At 46.4% G+C, this 23,946-nt stretch overlaps 1 protein-coding gene and 1 long non-coding RNA gene across 3 annotated transcripts in view; one reads left to right on the top strand and one right to left on the bottom strand.

Annotated features, from left to right (window-relative positions):
- LOC129632443 (polycystic kidney disease protein 1-like 2) overlaps positions 1-23,946 on the top strand; it is a 105,239-nt gene that overhangs the window by 70,023 nt on the left and 11,270 nt on the right. For both annotated transcript variants that reach the window (XM_055554070.1, XM_055554069.1), the window contains exons 27-36: positions 1,488-1,634; positions 2,153-2,352; positions 3,051-3,268; positions 4,088-4,304; positions 10,292-10,520; positions 15,199-15,403; positions 16,632-16,728; positions 19,701-19,838; positions 21,157-21,342; positions 22,222-22,549. In XM_055554070.1, coding sequence (XP_055410045.1) covers positions 1,488-1,634; positions 2,153-2,352; positions 3,051-3,268; positions 4,088-4,304; positions 10,292-10,520; positions 15,199-15,403; positions 16,632-16,728; positions 19,701-19,838; positions 21,157-21,342; positions 22,222-22,549 — 1,965 coding nt within the window. The remainder of the gene's footprint in view (positions 1-1,487; positions 1,635-2,152; positions 2,353-3,050; positions 3,269-4,087; positions 4,305-10,291; positions 10,521-15,198; positions 15,404-16,631; positions 16,729-19,700; positions 19,839-21,156; positions 21,343-22,221; positions 22,550-23,946) is intronic.
- Positions 3,869-23,946, bottom strand: part of LOC129632447 (uncharacterized) — a 36,670-nt gene continuing 16,592 nt past the window's right edge. Inside the window, exons 3-4 of the long non-coding RNA XR_008704528.1 lie at positions 14,865-15,000; positions 3,869-4,209 (exon numbers count right to left, since the gene is read on the bottom strand). This is a non-coding gene — a long non-coding RNA (uncharacterized LOC129632447). The remainder of the gene's footprint in view (positions 4,210-14,864; positions 15,001-23,946) is intronic.

The raw sequence follows: 23,946 nt of genomic DNA, 5'->3' as shown, positions 1-23,946 counted from the left end.
ACTCCCCATTTTGTCTGAGACCCAGATGAGTGGCCTCCAGCCTGAACACTCGCTGGTGGCTGGCAGCTTTGAGAAAACACAGCATTTCGACCAGTGTCCTTAACTCATCTACAGGATTAAGACCCTCAGCTGAGGGTTGGTTCCTAGGATGCAGACTCTGAGATGAATTTGAATATGGAGGCTGTTTACCTAAGGGATGCCTAGGATTAGCCCCTGGACAGGGAGAGAAGCAAGCAGGATGGGCAGAAGAGCTTTGATGCAGCCCAAAGACAGCTCAGCTGACCACACAGGGAGCTTTGGAGCTGTGCTGAGTTGGGTTGAGATGTCCAGGTCTTGATTACACCCAGGTGCCTCACCCAATGGGCACTGGATGTCAGCCACCTCAGGAGGGTGTATGACCTTAACAGAGGTGGCTCTTACATGCCTGATGGGGACTATCCTCCATGAAAGGAGAAAATGCATGTCAAGAGCTTCTTAGCATAATCCCCACTGTGCAGTAAATGCTCAATCAAGAGTGTCTACAGGGCTTTCTTGGAGGCTCAGTGGTAAAGAATCCTCTTGTCAATGTAGGAGACAGGGGTTTGATCCCTGATCTGGGAAGATCCCACATGCCTCAGAGCAACTAAGCCCATGCACCACAACTTTTGAGCCTGAGCTCAGAGCCCTGGAGCCACAACTACTGAAGGCCGAGCGCCCTAGAACCCACGTTCCACAACAAGAGAAGCCACCGCAATGAGAAGCCCACCTGCTGCAACCAAGAGTAGCCCCCACTCGCTACAACTAGAGAAAAGCCCACACAGCAACAAAGACCCAGCACAGCCAAAAATAAAAATAAATAAAATTATTTTAAATAAATAAAACATAAAAGTATATAGTTAAAAAAAAAAAAGAGTGCCTATTGATATCATTAGTCTCATTTCCCTGTCAGGCAACAGAGAAAACAGCTGCTGCTGAATCTGACCTCCCAGCAGAGGCAAGATGACTTCATTTCTTCCCTGGGCCTCAAAGATCTAAATCAGATTTGATGATAACCACAGAGCCCTGAGTCCCAGATGGAGGGCAGGCCCATTCTCTGGATGGAGGCCCAGGGGTGGACCGGGTTTGTGTGCTCAAGCTTGCACCTCCCTGGACACACAATCCAAACAATTCCACTTTCCTTGCTTGTATCAGGATGGTGACCCTGGGCTTGCTGCCCTACATGAGGGTGCACAGTTTCAGAATACACGCTCTTGCAGCATACCTGTGAAAACTTGGCAGCCTCCAAGCTGGTGGTCTACACTAGCTGAATTCCCCACATGAAACCAAATTCACCCACTGATTGGGGCATTTTGATCAAGGCACTAACGGCAATGAAGAAAAATACAAAGTGTCTTTTTAGGAGTTCTCGTTCTTGGGCTCAGGTCTGCAATATATTAACATTATCTTCAAGGGGTCCAAAGACATCTCATCTGCCTAACATTATCCTCAAAAGTGTGGGTCCCCTCCAGGTATGTAAGCCGGGTGCTGGTGCATGACCTGGCAATGGACCGGAAGTGGTACTTCCTCTGCAACTCATGGCTATCCATCGATGTTGGAGACTGTGTCCTTGACAAGGTATTTCCAGTGGCCACAGAGGAGGACAGGAAACAATTCAGGTACTGTTCTTTTTCCTTTAAAGCAAATGCTCTTTTACTTTGTCATTTCATCTCTAGAGGAGTTGCATCATAATTCAGTCTCAGCCAAATAAAAGCATGTTTCAGCTTGCAGGTCTGGGTAGCTCTGAATGTGTGATATTAATGACTAATCAGTTTTTCTTGATGTGATAGAAGGGCCCTGGAAGGACACGGACCCTTCAAGACAGAATTATCTTCAGGTGGTGATAACAGTTATAGAACAGTTATCCAAATTTCCTTACGCATAAAGTAACTTGCCTGAGGTCACACAGTAGGTAAGAGGGCTCCAACCACTCTGTCCAGAGTCCCCATCACTAATTCTAAATGATGCTACTATGATGCTGTATTTCTTCTATAACAGAAAAAAAAACAAAAAAAAACAGATGAAGAATTTTAGAAACAAATCCTCCCTCTCAGTCCAGGATTGCTCCAAAGAGCCCAGGCTTCTCCCCTATTCCTGTCTCCCTAATGCCTGTCACTCTCCCCTGGTCTGTCCACAGCCACCTGTTTTTCATGAAGACCTCCACAGGCTTCCAGGATGGCCACATTTGGTGCTCCATCTTCAGCAGCTCAGCTTGGAGCAACTTCACACGTGTCCAGAGGGTGTCCTGCTGCTTCTCACTGCTCCTCTGCACCATGCTGACCAGCATCATGTTCTGGGGTGTCCCCAAGGACCCAGCTGAGCAAAAGATGGACTTGGGTAACTCCCACTCTCCAGGCATGGAGATCAGGGCTACTGGCAGTAGACATGAGCTGTCACTGTCCAGAAATGCCATGCAATTCCAGAGGCCCCAAGACTACTCTGAAGTTCAATAACTCATTAGAAGGACTCAGAAGTCAGACATGCCATTATACTCATAATTATTAGAGAAAGGATACAGATCAAAATCAGAAAAAGGAAGAGGCATGTGGGGCAGGATCCATGGGAGACTAGGCACTGAGCTTCCAATGGAGTCTGGATGGCACTCATTCCTTCAGACAATGACATGTGATCACATGCGCAGAGTAATGCCAACCATGGATCCTCTCTTGAGCCTTAGTGTCTAGTTTTTATTGGGGCATGCTAACATAGACATGGCTGACCCTGGATGACTGACCTAAGACTCCAGCTCCTCTAGATGTTGAGGTGATACAGGGCAACCAAGGCCCCCACCATAAATCACATTGTTAGCACAGAGTATACCAGATGACCCAAGAAACCAGGTAAACAAAGGCACACCCATCAGGCAGGACATCCCAAGGGCTCAGTGGTCACCACCTGCCACTCCCTGCCGCCCCAGCCTTGGTGCCATTCAAGGGGCAGACCTCTCTTCAGGCAAGGTTAACCCTTGCTGCACAGCCACATTCTGGGAAGGGTGGAGGGGACTCTACTTGACCCCTGCCCTCCATCTGCCCCAGGTCAAATCGAGTTCACTTGGCAGGAAGTGATGATTGGGCTGGAGAGCTCACTCCTCATGTTCCCCATCAACCTCCTGATCGTTCAGATCTTTCGGAATACCCGTCCTTGGGTGGCTAAGGAGCAGAACGCTGGGAAATGGGATGGGAGGCGCCTCAGCCTGGCACCCTCACCACAGCCCATGGAGGATGGCCTTCTGACGCCTGAAGCAGTGACCAAGGCAGGTCTCAACCCTGGCAGCATAGGGGGACTTCTAGCCTGGGAATAAGTTGGGGTGGGGACTGGGGTTTGAGGCCTGCAGTCCATGTTGTTTGACAGCATCGGTTACCAAGATTCATCAACTGCACACACACGCACATACACATATGTGCAAAAATGTGTACACGACACGTACACATGCATGCATACACACATGCCACATGTACACACATTGACACAAACCATGGATACACCCAAAAACATGTATAGATGTACACAATGTACATTTGCACAGTGCACACATGTACACATGCACACACATACCCACATGAATGCTTACACACATGCCACATGTACACATGAACACACACCACACATCTACAACACATACATATATGCAAACAACATACGCACATCTCCACACACATGTACACACGTGTGTACGTGTGTTTACACACATGTACACATGTGCAAGCACAGACCTACAATATACATTCACACATGCACAGATGCCTTTTTTGGGTATCTATTCTGTACAAAATATTATACTTTCACTACAGATCACAGGCTGGAAGTACCCCAAAAGGATTCCCTCTGTATTCATGCATTTGTTACACATTTATTGAGCACCTACTATGTGCCACACTTTGAGGAATATAGCCTGAAATGTGTCAGTTGAAATCCTAGAATAGAGATTTTATGCAGGACAAAACAGAAGCTCAAGGTGATCCAAGGTCATGTCTCAGTAGGCAGACCTGGGATCAGACCCAGACTGTCCAGCCCCAGGGTGAGTGCTCTTGAGTACTCTGCTCACATCCTGTTCCCACTGGGTGACTTGCAGGATTTGTGGAGACTTGTCAGCTCCCTGTTCAAAGCTCTGAAGGTGCCACCCCCTCTCTTGGGCTGGGACTCCACGAACTCAATGAACATCAACCAGCTGCTGGCCTTGATGGAAGATGTCATCTGTCAACAGACCAAAGCAGGGCAGGTCTTCTTGGAGGAAGTCAGCCAGACAGGGGCCCCTTTAACACTCACTCTTGGATCAGTACAAGTAAAAGGTGAGTCTTGATATTTCTCTGCTTAGAGGGGACATGTTGGAGCCAGGTGGATGCAGGACTGAGGGCTGTGTCTGTATCACTAGGGGGTCAAGAAGTCCTCCCAGGGTCTCCCTCACCAGCCTGCACTCCAACCACTCACCATAGCCTCCCTCTCTGTACTGCAGGTATCCTGGTCTCCACATAATTCCAAGGTGCCTTCCCATGAAGGCCTGTACACATTGTTAGTCTTCTGACCTTTAATGTTCTCTCTCCTCTCTTCGCTTGGCTAATGCCTACTGAGCTTGTATTCTTGGCTGATGTGTCCTTTCCTCTGAGCAGCAATTCAACCACTCAGCCCACAATAGGGTCTCCAGCCACGTGCTCTTTAGCTCTTAAGTATCTCCTGCACCACTTTCACATTCAATTCAGTTCAGTTCAGTCGCTCAGTTGTGTCCGACTCTTTGCGACCCCATGAATCGCAGCACGCCAGGCCTCCCTGTCCATCACCAATTCCCGGAGTTCACGCAACTCACGTCCATCGAGTCAGTGATGCCATCCAGCCATCTCATCCTCTGTCGTCCCCTTCTCCTCCTGCCCCCAATCCCTCCCAGCATCAGAGTCTTTTCCAATGAGTCAACTCTTCGCATGAGGTGGCCAAAGTACTGGAGTTTCAGCTTTAGCATCATTCCTTCCAAAGAAATCCCAGGACTGATCTCCTTCAGAATGGACTCGTTGGATCTCCTTGCAGTCCAAGGCACTCTCAAGAGTCTTCTCCAATACCACAGTTCAAAAGCATCAATTCTTCGGCGCTCGGCTTTCTTCATAGTCCAACTCTCACATCCATACATGACCACAGAAAAAACCATAGCCTTGACTAGACGGACCTTTGTTGGCAAAATAATGTCTCTGCTTTTGAATATGCTATCTAGGTTGGTCATAACTTTCCTTCCAAGGAGTAAGCGTCTTTTAATTTCATGGCTGCAATCACCATCTGCAGTGATTTTGGAGCCCAAAAAAGTAAAGTCTGACACTGTTTCCACTGTTTCCCCATCTATTTCCCATGAAGTGATGGGATCGGATGCCATGATCTTCATTTTCTGAATGTTGAATTTTAAGCCAACTTTTTCACTCTCCTGTTTCACTTTCATCAAGAGGCTTTTTAGTTCCTCTTCACTTTCTGCCATAAGGGTGGGGTCATCTGCATATCTGAGGTTATTGATATTTCTCCCGGCAATCTTGATTCCAGCTTGTGTTTCTTCCAGTCCAGCGTTTCTCATGATGTACTCTGCATAGAAGTTAAATAAGCAGGGTGACAATATACAGCCTTGACGTACTCCTTTTCCTATTTGGAACCAGTCTGTTGATCCATGTCCAGTTCTAACTGTTGCTTCCTGACTTGCATATAGGTTTCTCAAGAGGCAGATCAGGTGGTCTGGTATTCCCATCTCTTGAGGAATTTTCCACAGTTTATTGTGATCCACACAGTCAAAGGCTTTGGCATAGTCAATAAAGCAGAAATAGATGTTTTTCTGGAACTCTCTTGCTTTTTCCATGATCCAGTGGATGTTGGCAATTTGATCTCTGGTTCCTCTGCCTTTTCTAAAACCAGCTTGAACATCAGGAAGTTCACTGTTCACATATTGCTGAAGCCTGGCTTGGAGAATTTAGAGCATTACTTTACTAGCATGTGAGATGAATGCAATTGTGCAGTAGTTTGAGCATTCTTTGGTATTGCCTTTCTTTGGGATTGGAATGAAAACTGATCTTTTCCAGTCCTGTGGTCACTGCTGAGTTTTCCAAATTTGCTGGCATATTCAGTGCAGCACTTTCACAGCATCATCTTTCAGGATTTGAAATAGCTCAACTGGAATTCCATCACCTCCACTAGCTTTGTTCGTAGTGATGCTTTCTAAGGCCCACTTGACTTCACATTCCAGGATGTCTGGCTCTAGGTCAGTGATCACACCATCGTGATTATCTGGGTCGTGAAGATCTTTTTTGTACAGTTGTTCTGTGTATTCTTGCCATCTCTTCTTAATATATTCTGCTTCTGTTAGGTCCATACCATTTCTGTCCTTTATTGAGCCCATCTTTGCATGAAATGTTCCCTTGGTATCTCTAATTTTCTTGAAGAGATCTCTAGTCTTTCCCATTCTGTTGTTTTCCTCTATTTCTTTGCATTGATTGCTGAGGAAGGCTTTCTTATCTCTTCTTGCTATTCTTTGGAACTCTGCATTCAGAGGCTTGTATCTTTCCTTTTCTCCTTTGCTTTTCACTTCTCTTCTTTTCACAGCTATTTGTAAGGCCTCCCCAGACAGCCATTTTGCTTTTTTGCATTTCTTTTCCACGGGGATGGTCTTGATCCCTGTCTCCTGTACAATGTCACGAACCTCTGTCCATAGTTCATCAGGTACTCTATCTTTCAGATCTAGTCCCTTAAATCTATTTCTCACTTCCACTGTATAATCATAAGGGATTTGATTTAGGTCATACCTGAATGGTCTAGTGGTTTTCCCTACTTTCTTCAATTTAAGTCTGCATTTGGCCTTAAGGAGTTCATGATCTGAGCCACAGTCAGCTCCTGGTCTTGTTTTTGCTGACTGTATAGAGCTTCTCCATCTTTGGCTGCAAAGAATATAATCAATCTGATTGTGGTGTTGACCATCTGGTGATGTCCATGTGTAGAGTCTTCTCTTGTGTTGTTGGAAGAGGGTGTTTGTTATGATCAGTGCATTTTCTTGGCAAAATTCTATTAGTCTTTGCCCTGCTTCATTCTGTATTCCAAGGCCAAATTTGCCTGTTACTCCAGGTGTTTTTTGACTTCCTACTTTTGCATTCCAGTCCCCTATAATGAAAAGGACATCTTTTTTGGGTGTTAGTTCTAAAAGGTCTTGTAGGTCTTCATAGAACAATTCAACTTCAGCTTCTTCAGCATTACTGGTTGGGGCGTAGACTTGGATTACTGTGACATTGAATGGTTTGCCTTGGAAATGAACAGAGATCATTCTGCTGTTTTTGAGATTGCATCCAAGTACTGCATTTCGGACTCTTTTGTTGACCATGATGGCCACTCCATTTCTTCTGAGGGATTCCTGCCCGCAGTAGTAGATATAATGGTCATCTGAGTTAAATTCACACATTCCAGTCCATTTTAGTTCGCTGATTCCTAGAATGTCGACATTCACTCTTGCCATCTCGTTTGACCACTTCCAATTTGCCTTGATTCATGGACCTGACATTCCAGGTTCCTATGCAATATTGCTCTTTACAGCATCGGACCTTGCTTCTATCACCAGTCACATCCACAGCTGGGTATTGTTTTTGCTTTGGCTCCATCCCTTCATTCTTTCTGAAGTTATTTCTCCACTGATCTTCAGTAGCATATTGGGCACCTACTGACCTGGGGAGTTCCTCTTTCAGTATCCTATCATTTTGCCTTTTCATACTGTTCATGGAGTTCTCAAGGCAAGAATACTGGTTTGCCATTCCCTTCTCCAGTGGACCACATTCTGTCAGATCTCTCCACCATGAACCGCCCATCTTGGGTTGCCCCACGGGCATGGCTTTCACATTGCTTGTTGCCAAATCATGAATTACATGGAGAGCTGTACATGTGTACTGCACATTATTCTGGTCTGAACTAGTCTGACTCTCCTCTTGCCCCTTTCCACGTAGATCACTGTCTCCAGTGCTTAGACCAGTTGTCCAATAGAACTTCTCACAGTGACAGAAATGGTCTATGTCTCTATTGACCAATATGGCAGCCACTGGTCACAAGTAGCTATTGGCACACTTGAAACACGGCCAGTGTGACTAGGGAACTGAATTAGTTTTATTTTAATTTAAATAATCACACATGGCAAGTGGCTGCCATATTGGGTGGTGTGGCTTAAGTATGCTGCCATTTTTAACACAAGACTGATCACTGTCTTAACCTTGTTTAAAATACAAAAATGGGCACTATAGATTGGGGAGTTTGAATTCATAACTCTTTGGCCCACTTCTGATACAGTGAATTAAATTTTCTGGAGTGAGGCCAGGAATCTGCATTTTTAACCAATCACTTTGGTGACTGTTATGTGGACTGAATGTTGAGAGCCACTGCCCACAAGACAAGGTCCCAGTTCTTTAATGGAGCACTCGAAGCCCACCTGGCCAGGCCCATGCTGACCCCATGGTCAGCCCCATTTTGACCTCTGTGTTCCAGCCACGCTGGAGGATTAGCCCCAGAGAGCTGGGCTTGGGCTGCCCATGAAGGTCATCACAGCAGGAGCTCTGCTGATGCCCGCACTGGACACTTGGTCCTGTTTGGGGGTCTTTGGGGTTTGGGGGCATAGGCATTCACAGCATGGGCCTTAGAACAAGGACTCTGGAGTTGGTCAGACCTGGGGCTCTCCCACATGCAAGAGCAGCTGTGCAGCTTTGGACAGTTGGTCAACCTCCCTGAGAAAACCATTTCCTCCCCTGTAAAATGGAAGCATTGATCCAGCCCTCTCCTTGGCTGGTTCTGAGGAATCAGTGAGATTATTGGACATGTGAACTGCTTAGACCCGAGACTGACACAGAACAGGAATTCAGTAAGTGATTATCATTGGGAGTGATGGGATCTTCCGAAAACACTGCCAGAATGCTTGCAACACCAAGGCTGTTGATGCTGGAAACCAGCTGTGGCGTCAGTGAGGGAGGCCCAGGAAGGAGGGGGCGGTAGGAGGCCTGAGTTGAGTCAAGGGAGGCAGGGTCTGTGTCGCCATTCCTTTATCCACAGCTGGTAAAGGAGCCTCTACTTTCTCCACATCACTTATTTTCTCAGTCACTTCTCACTCGTGACTGGAGAGGGGTCCCGGAGCCAGGGTGCTCCATTGTGCCATCTTCTATATCCAGTTTCATGCACCCTTTATGAAAATGAACTCTGGTCCAGACCTGGGCCCTTCTTGCCCAGGAGAAAGCCCCATGGGTGTCGGTCTCCCATCACAGGGTCCAGGGACCCAGGCCATACTCTACCTGGAGAGGCCAAGCTTCCCTTAGAAGGTATGGGGAAACAGTGGAAAGGGTCAAAAGTGTGTTTTTCTTGCATGAATATGTTTTACCTCTGTAATTTAAGACATAAAACACCTTTGCTTTTTTAAAAAATTTTTAGGAAACTGAAATTTGAAGAAAAGAACTGCAGAAAAACATTCAGAAGTAATCAGGGCAAACTTTTTCACTGGCTGTTTCATTTTGTTAAGGAATTATTATTGTTTTAAAAATTGATAATGACACTGGTTTTGTTTTTAAAAGGAGCCTTTTCCTGATACAGGAGAATATTTAGTGTCAGGACATGGGGCTTGGAATTTAGATGAGATACGACTGGCCATGAGGAGATAATTTTGAGCAATGGGTACAGGTTCATCTCATTCTCTTTTCTAATTTAGAATTTTTCATAATAAAAAAACTAAAAACAAAAGATCAAGACTTATACCATCTTTGGCAACAGGCAAACTTGGCTTCAAATTAAAATCTTGTATGTATTAAAATATTTGCAGATGAGAGAACTCTGTGTCTAGGATTTGCTTTTTATATACTCCAGAAAAACAAACAAACAAACGAAAAAAGCATTGCAGGGCAGAGAAAAGACTGCCAAAATGTGGGTATATGCTGTGGGAGGGCAATACGTATATTATTCTCATCTCTTCTATGTGTAAGGAAATTTTGAAAATGCCCTTGATAAAAGACTAGAAGTGTGTGTATGCTCAGTTGCTCAGTCATGTCTGATTCTTTGTGGACCCATGGACTGTAGCCTGGCAGGGTCTTCTGTCCATGGGATTTTCGGGCAAGAAAAAGTACATTCAAATCCTAACTTACCATGTGGGCTGAGTACTCCATCTTTCTGAATCTCAGGTTTCCCATGTCTTGGCATATGGTAAGTACTCAATATAAGAAAATCATCACCAACACCCCTTTTTCTATTGCAGGCAGTCTACTCTGTCATTCAGCACCAGCTGATGCTCTTTCTCTCCCTTGTCCTCCAGAAAACATGCAACGCTCCAGGCCCAAGATGGACCCAAGTGATGCCTGGAAGAACAGTGCCTTCTGGCAGTGTCTCTATCTTCAGCTGGAGCACCTGGAGCAAGAGCTGCTGCTGCTGGAGCCCCAGGGCTCCTCCCAGGGTCAGAGCCACACCAGGGCACTAGGGCAGCTACAGACCCTGAAGGGCTGTCTGGTGGCACAGGCTGGAACCCTGCCCCCAGCACACTCCAGGTAATCCACTCCCCTGGGTGCTCCCAGCCTAGGGGCCTGCCGGGAGAGCATCCTGGGCAACATCAGAAGGTTATTCATCCAGATCTCTCCAGGAAGCAGCGACTCAGGACGTGCACAAATTCAGGGAAGAGGGCATTCAACAGCGTGATTTTATCAGATCACTGTTGGAGCCCTTTGTACAGCATTTTACAGTTTATAACCATTTCCACATGGGTGCTTCGAGGCTGCACTCTTGGACAAGCCCCTCAACCTCTCTGAGCCACATTTTCCCCATCTATAATAGGGAATGATAACACCTATTTCTTGGTCCAAACCTAAAAAGAATTTAAAAGGGCCTGGCCCATAAAGAGCAGTATCACCCAGGACATCTACAAAGAATATGGGCTAGGTGTGGAAGGGCCTGGAGACAGAGTCCTCGCCACAGTCCCCTTGACCTGGCATAGTAAGCATTTGTTTACTAAACATTTGCTTTCATCTCCAGGTGAACTGCCTTCATCCCCTTTTCAAGGTCCCAAATTTCAACCCACTTCTCAGATGCCACAGAACCTTCAATTGCCTAACTTGTCCTTGGGCCTTAAATTCTTCTGAAGCCCCATATATATGTAATTAAATTTGCTTTTTCTTCTGTTAATCTGTCTCATGCCAACTTAATTTAAACCAGCCAGAAGAATCTAGAAAGGGTAGAAGGAAATTTTCTTTTTCTTTCCCAAGAATAGAACCATAACTGAGTGAGAAAATGACCATTTTGAGATGTATTCTAAAATAATTGGTGATAATTTTATATTATGTATGGAATTTATTTTTAAATATTCCAAGGGGAAAAATGCATGTGGAAATAGATGCAATAAGTTTGACAAGGTGATGATTGTTGAAAGTAGTTGATGGGGGTTCAGTCTACTCACTGATTTTTGTATAATGGGGAATTTTCATAATAAAAACAATTATATAGTACTAGCCTTCTAGGCTTGCCATCTGTATAACGCAGTCTGTATGGGGACTCACTCCTCAGTTAATTCAGTCGCTCAGTCGTGTCTGACTCTTTGCGATCCCATGAATTGCAGCACGCCAGGCCTCTCTGTCCATCACCAACTCCTGGAGTTCACTCAAATTCACGTCCATTGAGTCAGTGATGCCATCCAGCCATCTCATCCTCTGTCGTCCCCTTCTCCTCCTGCCCCCAATCCCTCCCAGCATCAGTCTTTTCCTATGAGTCAACTCTTCGCATGAGGTGGCCAAAGTACTGGAGTTTCAACTTTAGCATCATTCCTTCCAAAGAAATCCCAGGGCTGATCTCCTTCACAATGGACTGGTTGGATCTCCTTGCAGTCCAAGGCACTCTCAAGAGTCTTCTCCAACACCACAGTTCAAAAGCATCAATTCTTCGGCGCTCAGCTTTCTTTACAGTCCAACTCTCACATCCATACATGACCACTGGAAAAACCATAGCCTTGACTAGATGGACCTTTATTGGCAAAATAATGTCTCTGCTTTTGAATATGCTATCTAGGTTGGTCATAACTTTCCTTCCAAGGAGTAAGCGTCTTTTAATTTCATGGCTGCAATCACCATCTGCAGTGATTTTGGAGCCCCCCAAAATAAAGTCTGATACTGTTTCCACTGTTCCCCATCTATTTCCTATGATGGGACCAGATGCCATGATCTTCATTTTCTGAATGTTGAGTTTTAAGCCAACTTTTTCACTCTCCTTTTTCACTTTCATCAAGAGGCTTTTTAGTTCCTCTTCACTTTCTGCCGTAAGAGTGGGGTCATCTGCATATCTGAGGTTATTGATATTTCTCCCAGCAATCTTGATTCCAGCTTGTGCTTCTTCCAGTCCAGAGTTCCTCATGATGTACTCTGCATAGAAGTTAAATAAGCAGGGTGACCATATACAGCCTTGACGTACTCCTTTTCCTATTTGGAACCAGTCTGTTGTTCCATGTCCAGTTCTAACTGTTGCTTCCTGACCTGCATATAGGTTTCTCAAGAGGTAGGTCAGGTGGTCTGGTATTCCCATCTCTTGAAGAATTTTCCACAGTTTATTGTGATCCACACAGTCAAAGGCTTTGGCATAGTCAATAAAGCAGAAATAGTTGTTTTTCTAGAACTGTCTTGCTTTTTTGATGATCCAGTGGATGTTGGCAATTTGATCTGTGGTTCCTCTGCCTTTTCTAAAACCAGCCTGAACATCTGGAAGTTCATGGTTCACATATTGCTGAAGCCTGGCTTGGAGAATTTAGAGCATTACTTTACTAGCATGTGAGATGAATGCAATTGTGCAGTAGTTTGAGCATTCTTTGGCATTGTCTTTCTTTGGGATTGGAATGAAAACTGACCTTTTCCAGTCCTGTGGTCACTGCTGAGTTTTCCAAATTTGCTGGCATATTCAGTGCAGCACTTTCACAGCATCATCTTTCAGGATTTGAAATAGCTCAACTGGAATTCCATCACCTCCACTAGCTTTGTTCGTAGTGATGCTTTCTAAGGCCCACTTGACTTCACATTCCAGGATGTCTGCCTCTAGATGAGTGATCACACCATCCTGATTATCTGGGTCATGAAGATCTTTTTTGTACAGTTCTTCTATGTATTCTTGCCACCTTTTTTTAATATCTTCCACTTCTGTTAGGTCCATACTGTTTCTGTCCTTTATCAAGCCCATCTTTGCATGAAATGTTCCCTTGGTATCTCTAACTTTCTTGAAGAGATCTCTAGTCTTTTCCATTCTGTTGTTTTCCTCTATTTCTTTGCATTGATTGCTGAGGAAGGCTTTCTTATCTCTCCTTGTTATTCTTTGGAACTCTGCATTCAGAGGCTTGTATCTTTCCTTTTCTCCTTTGCTTTTCACTTCTCTTCTTTTCACAGCTATTTGTAAGGCCTCCCCAGACAGCCATTTTGCTTTTTTTGCATTTCTTTTCCACGGGGATGGTCTTGATCCCTGTCTCCTGTACAATGTCACGAACCTCCGCCCATAGTTCATCAGGTACTCTATCTTTCAGATCTAGTCCCTTAAATCTATTTCTCACTTCCACTGTATAATCATAAGGGATTTGATTTAGGTCATACCTGAATGGTCTAGTGGTTTTCCCTACTTTCTTCAATTTAAGTCTGCATTTGGCCTTAAGGAGTTCATGATCTGAGCCACAGTCAGCTCCTGGTCTTGTTTTTGCTGACTGTATAGAGCTTCTCCATCTTTGGCTGCAAAGAATATAATCAATCTGATTGTGGTGTTGACCATCTGGTGATGTCCATGTGTAGAGTCTTCTCTTGTGTTGTTGGAAGAGGGTGTTTGCTATGACCAGTGTGTTTCTTGGCAAAACTCTATTAGCCTTTGCCCTGCTTCATTCTTCACTGCAAGGCCAAATTTGCCTGTTACTCCAGGTGTTTCTTGACTTCTTACTTTTGCATTCCAGTCCCCTATAATGAAAAGGACATCTTTTTTGGGTGTTAGTTCTAAAAGGTCTTGTAGGTCTTCATAGAACAATTCAACTTCAGCTTCTTCAGCATTACTGGTTGGGGCATAGATTTGGATTACTGTGATATTGAATGGTTTGCCTTGGAAACAAATAGAGATTATTCTGTTGTTTTTTTTTTTTTCCAAGAGACCAATTTATTATCATTTAAAATTTGTTACTTTATTCATATTTCCTTTTGTAGATTCTGTTGTTTTTGAGATTGCATCCAAGTACTGCATTTCAGACTCTTTTGTTGACCATGGTGGCTACTCCATTTCTTCTAAGGGATTCCTGCCCACAGGTGTAGATATAATGGTCAACTGAGTTAAATTCACCCATTCCAGTCCGTTTCAGTTCGCTGATTCCTAGAATGTCGACATTCACTCTTGCCATCTCCTGTTTGACCACTTCCAATTTGCCTTGATTCATGGACCTGACATTCCAGGTTCCTATGCAATATTGCTCTTTACAGCATCGGACCTTGCTTCTCTCACCAGTCACATCCACAGCTGGGTATTGTTTTTGCTTTGGCGCCATCCCTTCATTCTTTCTGGAGTTATTTCTCCACTGATCTCCAGTAGCATATTGGGCACCTACTGACCTGGGGATTTCCTCTTTCAGTATCCTATCATTTTGCCTTTTCATACTATTCATGGGGTTCTCAAGGCAAGAATACTGAAGAGGTTTGCCATTCCAGTGGACCACATTCTGTCAGACCTCTCCACCATGACTCACCTGTCTTGGGTGGCCCCACACAGCATGGCTTAGTTTCATTGAGTTAGACAAGGCTATGGTCCTAGTGTGATTAGATTGACTAGTTTTCTGCGATTATGGTTTCAGTGTGTCTGCCCTCTCGCAACACCTACCGTCTTACTTGGGTTTCTCTTACCTTGGATGTGGTGTATCTCTTCATGGCTGCTCCAGCAAAGCGCAGCCACTGCTCCTTACTTTGGACGAGGGGTATCTCCTCACTGCTGCTCCTCCTGACCTTGAACATGGAGTAGCTCCTCTCGGCCCTCCTGTGTCTAGTAAGCATTGAATAAAGGTGACCTCAATACCGTATGTGTATGTATATCAGACAGAATACAGAATAGGACAAAGAGAAAACTGAGGGTCTGACAGGTCAAGGAGCTTGACCAAGTCATGAAGCTGGTGGAGGTGGAGTAGGAGTTGAACTTGAGCCCAAATGGTGCCACACTGATTATATTCACCCTCTCTTGCAGTTCCTTGCAGGCAAGCAAGCTCCCTCGAGGCCTGCCCTGGTGGTGTGTCCTGGTGGGCTGGCTCCTGGTGGTAGTCACAAGTGGGGTGGCAGCCTTCTTCACCATGCTCTACGGCTTGCACTACGGGCGGACCAGCTCCCTCAAGTGGCTCATCTCCATGGCTGTCTCCTTCGTGGAGAGCGTGTTTGTCACCCAGCCACTGAAGGTCAGGACCTCTGTGGGGCTACCCTCATCTCCTCCTCCCCTCTGTCCATGCTTTCCCTCCTGCCACCTGCTCCCTCCTTAGGCTTCAGCAGTTCCCTCATCTCTTCATTCAACAAACCCAGCTGTAGGGCCACTTCTGGGTAGACCTGGGGCAGGAAGGTAATTACCAGGATAACCCATGCTCCCTCATGGCCAGATGCTGGCATCTTAGTACTGTCACCCTTGGGAGGGTCCTCGCCTCCACTTTACAGATGGAAAAACCTGAGGTAAAGTGGACATGAGTTTGAGCAAACTCTGGGAGATGGTGAAGGCCTGGGAAGCCTGGTGTGCTGCAGTCCACAGAGTCACAAAGAGTCAGACAAGATTTAGAGACTGAAGAACAACAACAAAAGAGGATAAGGTCACAAAAAAATCTTGCCCCAGGTCACATGTAAAATAGGAATGATATGTTTCCTCAGGGCTAGGATGCTTTTGATTGTGGCATGTGCAACTTACAAGAATTTTATCTTCAGAAAATAAAAACACCAAGTCATTAAATGTGTCCATGAACTGGAAATACACTCCTATTCCTGAAAATGTAAAAGTATGCAAGTGAGCAGTCAGTCACTGAACCTGGCCTGGAAGAAGCCAGGTGGTAGGAATACTGGCATGGGGTAGGGGGAAGCTATAGAAATGAGGGAACATTTATGGAGACTCTTTCTACCTATGAGGCGTTGCAGAATCTTTCTCACCACCCCCCCACCCCCACCCCAAACAGCTCCTGACACCTGCCCCAATCCAGTCTGAGAATATTAAGAACAGAGTCTTGAGCCTTATGCTTCTATACTGTGGGTGCAGAGACAATGTAACGGGAAGAATTATTTCATACAGAAAGGGAGGGCCAGACGGAGGGAGGAGGTAGGTGTATATGCTAGGGAGGTGTAAGTCACCAGGCTGAGAGGTAACAGAAAGGCTGAGCAAAAGGAGAGCAGTGGGTGGGAGGGCTCAGGGAATGCCAGAAGCAGGGTGAGTTCAAGGATTTGCCTGTCTTGGCCTGGTTGGTGACCAGGCGCACACACACTTTATGACCATGTGCCCTCTCTGCAGAGGATGGGTTGGTTCCCACCTGGCTGCCCCAGAGCATGGCTCTTGTCCCAGGACACCAATGTATCTCCCATTCTACCCAACTCAGACCAGGAATTGACAGAGTTTCCAACACAGGCTTGGGGTTCACGGTGGGTGTTTTCTAGGTGCTGGGGTTCGCAGCTTTCTTTGCTCTGGTGTTGAAGCGAGTGGAAGATGAGGAGGAGCCTGTGGTCCCCTTCCCGGGATGTCTCTCCAGCCCAGGTAATGGTGCCTGGGTGTAGGCAGGGGGCTGACGAGGCTGAGAAAGCCCCACAGAGCCCAGCCACTGGGTGATCCTGGGCTCAGACCTTTGCTCCCCATCAGACTTCAGCCCTACTGGTGAGGCACCCCCAGACCATCCTGGAACAAGTGCCTCCTCCTCTGTCTCCCAAGCAACCTCATTCCTCCCCTATCCAAGCCTTTCTGACACCCAAGCATGAAGAGGCACCGTGGGGTCCGTGTTCGGCAGGGGCCATCACCCTCTGTGTAATAACAAGCAAGCTTTCCTCTCCAGGATTCAGGTCATTAGGGAACTAAAATACAAGTTGTGGGGGTGAGGGGTGAGAATGGGGGATAAGAGAGTTGTAATTAGGGTTCTCAGACAAGGGTCTGCAAACAACAGCCAGGGGCCCAAATCCAGCCCAGCGCCTGCTTTTGTAAAGCATTTTAGTGGAACACAGCCATGCTGCCTCTGGTCAGAGGACCTTTTCCCCCCAACCTGACCTCTCACTTTCCAGCCAAAACTCCTGAGGGTGCCTACAATAAGAGAATTACAAAAAACAAACAGGCAAACAGAACAGAATCAACACTCTAACAGTCTATGCAGAGATTCTGACTCTCAAGGAAAAACAGGAGCAAACAAAAGCCCATACCCCTACATCCCCAGGCAGTATGGTGACTTCCTCATGGGCCTGGATCCTTCCATCCTCCAATAGGGTTTTAGCTGTGCAGACCCAAAAAGTCCATTAAAACCATCTTCCAAGTCAAAAATTAATTTTCTCCAAAGAGACGTCAGCCTCCCAATCAATTAAATATTCATCGGTCATTCCTTTGGCATTTATCCAGGGAGTACTTGCTGTGTTCCAGACAATACACTGCCTTGGGAACATGATTTACATAAAATCCAATCATTGTAAGTGTATAATTCATTGATTTTAGTAAATTTATAGAGTTGTGCAACTATCACCACAATTCAGAACAGCTGTGTTACCCCCAAAAGTTCCCTCTTGCCTGTTTGAAATCAATCCTTGCTCTCCACTCAGCCCTAGCAACACAGTACTGACTGGTTGGAACAGGCTACTGCTCTTAGAATAAAAGGCATTTGTGGTGTTAGAGGTAAAGAACCCACCTGCCAGGGCAGGAGATGTAAGAGATGCAGGTTTGATCCCTGGGTCAGGAAGATCCCCTGGAGAAGAGCATGGCAACCCACTACAGTATTCTTTCCTAGAGAATCCCATGGACAGAGTAGACTGGTAGGTTACAGTCTACGGGGTCACAAAGAGTTGGACACGACTGAAGTGACTTAGCACACTTGGAATAAACAGCCCATTTGGGAGACACACTAACAAATAAATGTACAAAATGACTTGTAAGAAAGAATGAGGAGGGTAGAATAAGAGGGTGCAGGCCTCTCTGCTGAAGGGGCACCTAAGCTGGCTCCCAACGATGGGACAGGGAAGGACTGAACACTGAGTATGTGCAAAGACCCCGAGGTGGAACCATAGCTTGTCGCTTCACAGCAGTTGCTGACGGGGTGGCTAGAGCATGGGGAGCTGTGTGCATGTGGAAGGAGGGGTTCAAGATGAGGGCAGAGAGGTGGGTGAGGACAAGGCCATGCAGTGCCCTGGGGCCATGCTGGGGCTTTGGAGTGCCTTAAATAGGAGATTTATGATTTTAGGAAGATTACTATGACTGCTCTTGGAGACCAGAGATAGTGGGTCAAAGGTAGAAGTGGGGAGGCCAGTAGGAAGACTAGTTAAATGGTCCTAGATTGGGGGTGGCATGCGTTAGCAGTGGGGATGGACAGAGGGGCGTGGATCTAAAAAGTCAGTTGGGTCAATATAGCCATATCAGACTGCCTATAAACGGTGTTAATACCAAATGCAGACAAGGATGCAGAGAAGCTGGAGGACTGATACAGTTCCAGTGGGAATGTAAAATGGTACAGACACTCTGGAAAACACTTTGGTAGTTCCTTTCAAAACTAAAAATGGGTTTACCATTTGACTTGGAAATTGCACTCTTGGGCATTTATCCCAGAGAAATAAAGATTTATTTTCATACAGGAATCTGTACACAAACTTTCATAGCAGTTTCATTCGCCATAGCCAAAAGATACTTAGCCACTCCAAGAGAAATGAAAATATATGTCCATACAAAACATTCATAGACACACTATTCTTAATAGCCCATACCAGGAGTAATCCAAATATCCATCAACAGGTGAATTAAACAAAAGGTAGTATGTCCATTCAACAGAATACTACTCAAAGATAAAAAGAAACTACTAATATACACAACAAGGATGAGCATCAAATCATTACACTAAGTAAAAGATGCCAGATACAAAAAACTATGTACATATGACTCTATTTATATGAAAAGTCTAGAAAGAAAATCTATGGATACAGAAAGCAAATTAATGAGGCTGAGGGTGGAGATAGAGTGGGAGTAGACACTCACTTCAGGGACATGAGGGAACCTCTAGGGGTGACAGAAACACTCTAAAGCTGGGTTGTGGTGATGGTGGCACAACTCTATAAATTTACTAACATCACTGGATTGTAGGCTTCTATAGGGTGCGTTCGTGAAAATTATAGCTCATAAAGTGGTCTGAGAAAGAAGATAGTTGGAATTAGACATAACAGGACTTCGAGATATTATATACCCTCATCTTTCCAAGTTTGGGAAGCACTGAAATCCACCTTAGAGTTCAGGAACACAGGAAGACTGCATCCAGTGATCAGTGAGACCACAGTAATGGGAGGCATCTGTTCCTGGAGAAAAAGGGACGGGACCCTGGGCACTGGGATAGCCCAGGCAGAGGAATGGAGGGCAGTGTTGGGAAATGGCTCCTGAAGAGGGGGAATGATGGGTCCCGTGGTACCTGGTGAGGGGAGTCTCTTGGTTGCAAATGTATGACCTGGTTCCACTGCCCATTTGGGGGACTGCTTTTATGCCCTTCACTTTCACAGACCCCTCTGCCTTGTTCCGAGCACGAAGAAACAGCAGAAGGGATATCTACCAGCCGCCTCTGGCCTCTGACATTGAGAAGATGAAAACCATGCACCTCAAGGAGCAGAAAGCATTTGCCTTAATCAGAGAAATCTTGGGTAGGCAGCCAAGATTACCTATGAGTGACCTTCGCACTTGCTGGTTCTTAACACAGACTTGAACAGATGTGGTGCAATCTCTTTTCTTTTTCTACTCTTTTTGTTCTGTTTATTCATTTGGTTTTCCAGGCATTGGTCAACCCCCGATTAGTGTTCTAGATGTCTCTTGAGATGTGCATTCACATGAGACATTTTGTCTCTTCAACTTCTGGGGGAATCTCTCCGGGAGTCCTCTGACAAGCTCTTGTAAGGACTAGCTACTGTCATTCTGAGGTCCCTCTTCACTGGGGCCTGAGAATTCTCTTTATTATTCTACTGTGTTGAAGCTGTGGCCTGGATCTCATATTTTCGTCCTTCTTGGTTCATTTCTTTGTTTCATGAAACACACTCTCCCATAGTTGCCATGACAAGGAGGCCATACTTGTGTCTGTGCTTCCACTGGCCAAGCACATATGGCTAAAGCACAGAGTTGGGGAGCTTGAGTAGGAATTGCATATACAGAATGAAGAACAAGAGGGGTGTGGGCAGAACCCCAGTAAGTCATCTTGAGGTGAGGGGAGGGGTGCCAGAATGCATACTCCCAAGCCCTGGACCCAGAGATTCCAGTTCAGTAAGGTTATGCATCCCCCATGCGATTCTAACTTCGGGCTTTCTAAACTAAATCTTTGTACCTAATGGCCCTTAGGTCACACTCATCTGTTTACTGGTGAGCTGCATGAGGGCAGGGAACACATCTGTCATCTTTATCGCCCTATCCTCAGCGTTGCAACTTGGCAGAGCACCCGCCTTTTTTTGGCCGTGCCACACAGCATGTGGAGTCTTAGCTCCCCAACCAGGGATCGAACCCGTGCCCCCTGAAGTGGAAGCCCTGGACCACCAGGGGAGTCCCCGGAGCCCCATTTTTAAAAAATTTTCTTTAAGAAACATTCAGACAGCACAAAGTCCATGTAGCCACTATTGTAAGTGCTTTATGAACATTAACTTGTTGACTCCATCACTACTCTGTGTGACAGAATTTTCATCTCCGCTTCACAGACGAGGAAAAGGAAAAGGAGGCACAGCAGGGTTAAGTCACTTGCGAAGGGCACATGGGTAGGAAATGTCAGAGCTGGAATTTGAACCCAGACAGAGGCTCATGGCCTGTGGACTTTGCTCCTTTCTGCTGTCCTTATAAGGACTGGCTCCTTTGTCACCAGAAGGGCGAGTGGCAGGTCTACAGACCTCAACTATTCTGAGCCATGTGCCTTTCCACATCTTGCCCTGCGCTTGGTAGGAGTTGGGGCTTCTGCCTGATGAGGGGCTGTACCTCCCTTCCCAGCGTACCTGGGCTTTCTGTGGATGCTGCTGCTGGTTGCCTATGGGCAGAGGGACCCCAGCGCCTATCACTTCAACAGACACCTCGAGCACAGCTTCACCCAAGGCTTTTCAACCGTGCTGAGCTTCCAACAGTTCTTCACATGGGCCAACACCACCCTCGTAAGCAACCTGTACAGTCATTACCCAGGTATTGTGCCCAGCCCAGGATGTGTATTAGCACCTTTCACACTCTTTTCTTGGAACAGCAGTGGGCCACTGCCTCAGCCTTACAGAGAACCAATAACCACAGAACCATATGCTTTGAAGGAGAGACCCTCTGATGGCCCCTAACCCTCCCTGAATGCAGAGGAGAGAAACTCCTTCTTAGATAACTGAGCCAGAGTTGGCCAGACGGAAATGATGTGGCAGGCAGAAAGGACAACATGAGTGAAGGCAAGCCTGAAACACTGAGGCACTACACTTCCTGGAACTAGAGTGCTGAGTGTGGCTGCCTTGTGGGGTAGGAGTAGAGGACCTGTGAGAAGCAAAGCAGAAGAGAGGAACAGGGGCCATATCATGAAGGCTCTGGAAGTTCAGTTTATGTTTAAGGAAGTGAAGAGCCATTGACAGCTTCTTTGTGAGGCAGTAACATAATCAGTTCTGTGGTATAAACAGCACATGGAAGCTGGAGTAGAGGGTAGGTAGGTTAGGAAGCTGGGGAGAAATGATGGGACTGATGTAAGGACAAGAGGCAGAGGTGATGGAGAAACGGAGGTGGGACATCGAAGATGCACTGCTGATGGGCCCTGTTGACTCACAGGATGAGCACCGGGGGAAAGGACAAAAATGGTCTCCAAGATGACGCCTGGGTAGGGTGTGTCATTCCTCAAGAGAAGTTATGCAAAAAGTAGACCAGGTTGAAGTGGGGGAGACGGTGATGAATGGTTGAATGTGGTTGGCCATGAACTTCTCTTGGCTGATTCTACGTGGGTACACTGGAGGTCATGTTAGCATCCAGGCCAAAAAGCTTGGAATGTGTTAAGACAGTGTTGATGGCTGTATTTACCCACGTGTTTCTCATCCCCAGGCTTTGTCACTGATGGGAATGCCAAGCTGGTTGGCAGTGCCCAGATTCGCCAAGTGAGGGTCCAGGAGAGCTCCTGCCTTCTTGCCCCGCAGCTGCAGGCTTTCCTTGACAGGTGCCATGCACCATATTCCCTGGATGTGGAAGACCTGTCAGACTATGGGGAAGGCTGGAATGCCTCCGTCCTCAACAACAGCAATGACTTCTCCCAGGCTTGGCGGTACCAGAGCCAGAGCCAGCGCCGAGGGTATCCCCTCTGGGGCAAACTCACCGTGTACCGGGGAGGAGGTTACGTGGTCTCCTTGGGGACTGATCGCCAAAGTGCATCAAGGTAAGGCTCACTTGATTCATGTGCAGCAGAGGAAAGACATTTGCTTGATTCCAGGTCTGATTGGTGGGTGCAGCCTTCAAAACAGGGCTGAGCCAAGCTCATTTTATCATTGTGGAGAGGGCCTGGGGGATTCAGAGGCACTCAGGTTGTATTTTCAGGCCTCTGGGAACTATACAGTCTCCAAGTTGGAAGAGAAATCCTGCCTCCAGGATTCTCAGCTTTGGGCACCAAGCCTGGTGGCCTCAGTTAGAAACAGTAGAGGGATGGGGAACTCAGGACCACACAAAGCACCCACCACCAGGCAAGTAGGAAGTGGTTAGGGCTCTTAAACCTTAACCACGAATTTGCAAGTTCTGAGGTTTTACCTACTCATAAGCTAACATGCTAGTTTGTTTCATGGATGCTGGCAGAAGACACAAGACTCCTAGGTCAGAGACAAAGGATTTCACTCCTCACAGCAAAAAACAGTAGCAGAGCTTCATGGCGATGGGAGTCAGTCCCCAGGAAGAGCCATGATAGATGCTTGCCCTGCAGGGAGTGACAGCACCAAGGAGGAACACTGTGCATGGAGCACTTTATCCACTGTTTCTACAGTGGCAGAAGCAAGCCTGCTCTTTGTCTGAAGGAGGACCTCACCCCATTCCTTGAAGCTGCTCACTGCAAACTCAGTGCTGAGATGAGGCCTGGGTAAAGCCCAGCCAGAGCCTTGAGTTTCTGAACACTCGGCATGAATGTGTGGGGACAGGCAGGGCTCACGCACACTGCCTCTCCCAGCACGCTCTAGTGTCGGAGGTATGAAACCTGGCACTGTTAGCGGTGTAGATCCATGTGAGTGAGTAAACACGTGTGAACCTCTGGCTCCTCCGCTGCATTATTACAACATCAAGGAACAGAGGTAACAAACTCCAAAAGAAAACACCTGGCGGGGTCCCCTGGGATTAAGGACAGGCCAGAAATAGTCTATTTCCACATAAGAGGTGTTTTCCTGCCACTCAGAACTGACACATTCAGCAGGGTGCAAACCCACCAGAAAAGTGAAAGTCGCTCAGTCACGTGTGACTCTTTGCAACCCCATGGAATTCTTGAGGCCAGAATACTGGAATGGGTAGCTCTTCCCTTCTCCAGGGGATTTTCCCGACCCAGGAATCAAATTGGGGTCTCCCACATTGCAGGCAGATTCTTTACCAGTTGAGCTACCAGGGAAGCCCCAAACTCACCAGGGATGGGGCAAATTTTAAAACAGGCCCATCATTACTGCTCTAATAACAGCTATTATTATTAATACTGCATGCACACACACACATATTTCTATTTTCTCTTTATAATGATCCCGAGGCACTGGGGTTAACACCACTGCAGATGAGGAAGCTGAGACCTTGAGATGTTATCAGCTTGCC

Source organism: Bubalus kerabau, chromosome 17 (assembly GCF_029407905.1).
Source record: "Bubalus kerabau isolate K-KA32 ecotype Philippines breed swamp buffalo chromosome 17, PCC_UOA_SB_1v2, whole genome shotgun sequence".
NCBI lineage: Eukaryota > Metazoa > Chordata > Mammalia > Artiodactyla > Bovidae > Bubalus > Bubalus kerabau.
Note: the sequence above shows the minus strand (reverse complement) of the source record. Positions and strands in the feature narration are given on the sequence as shown.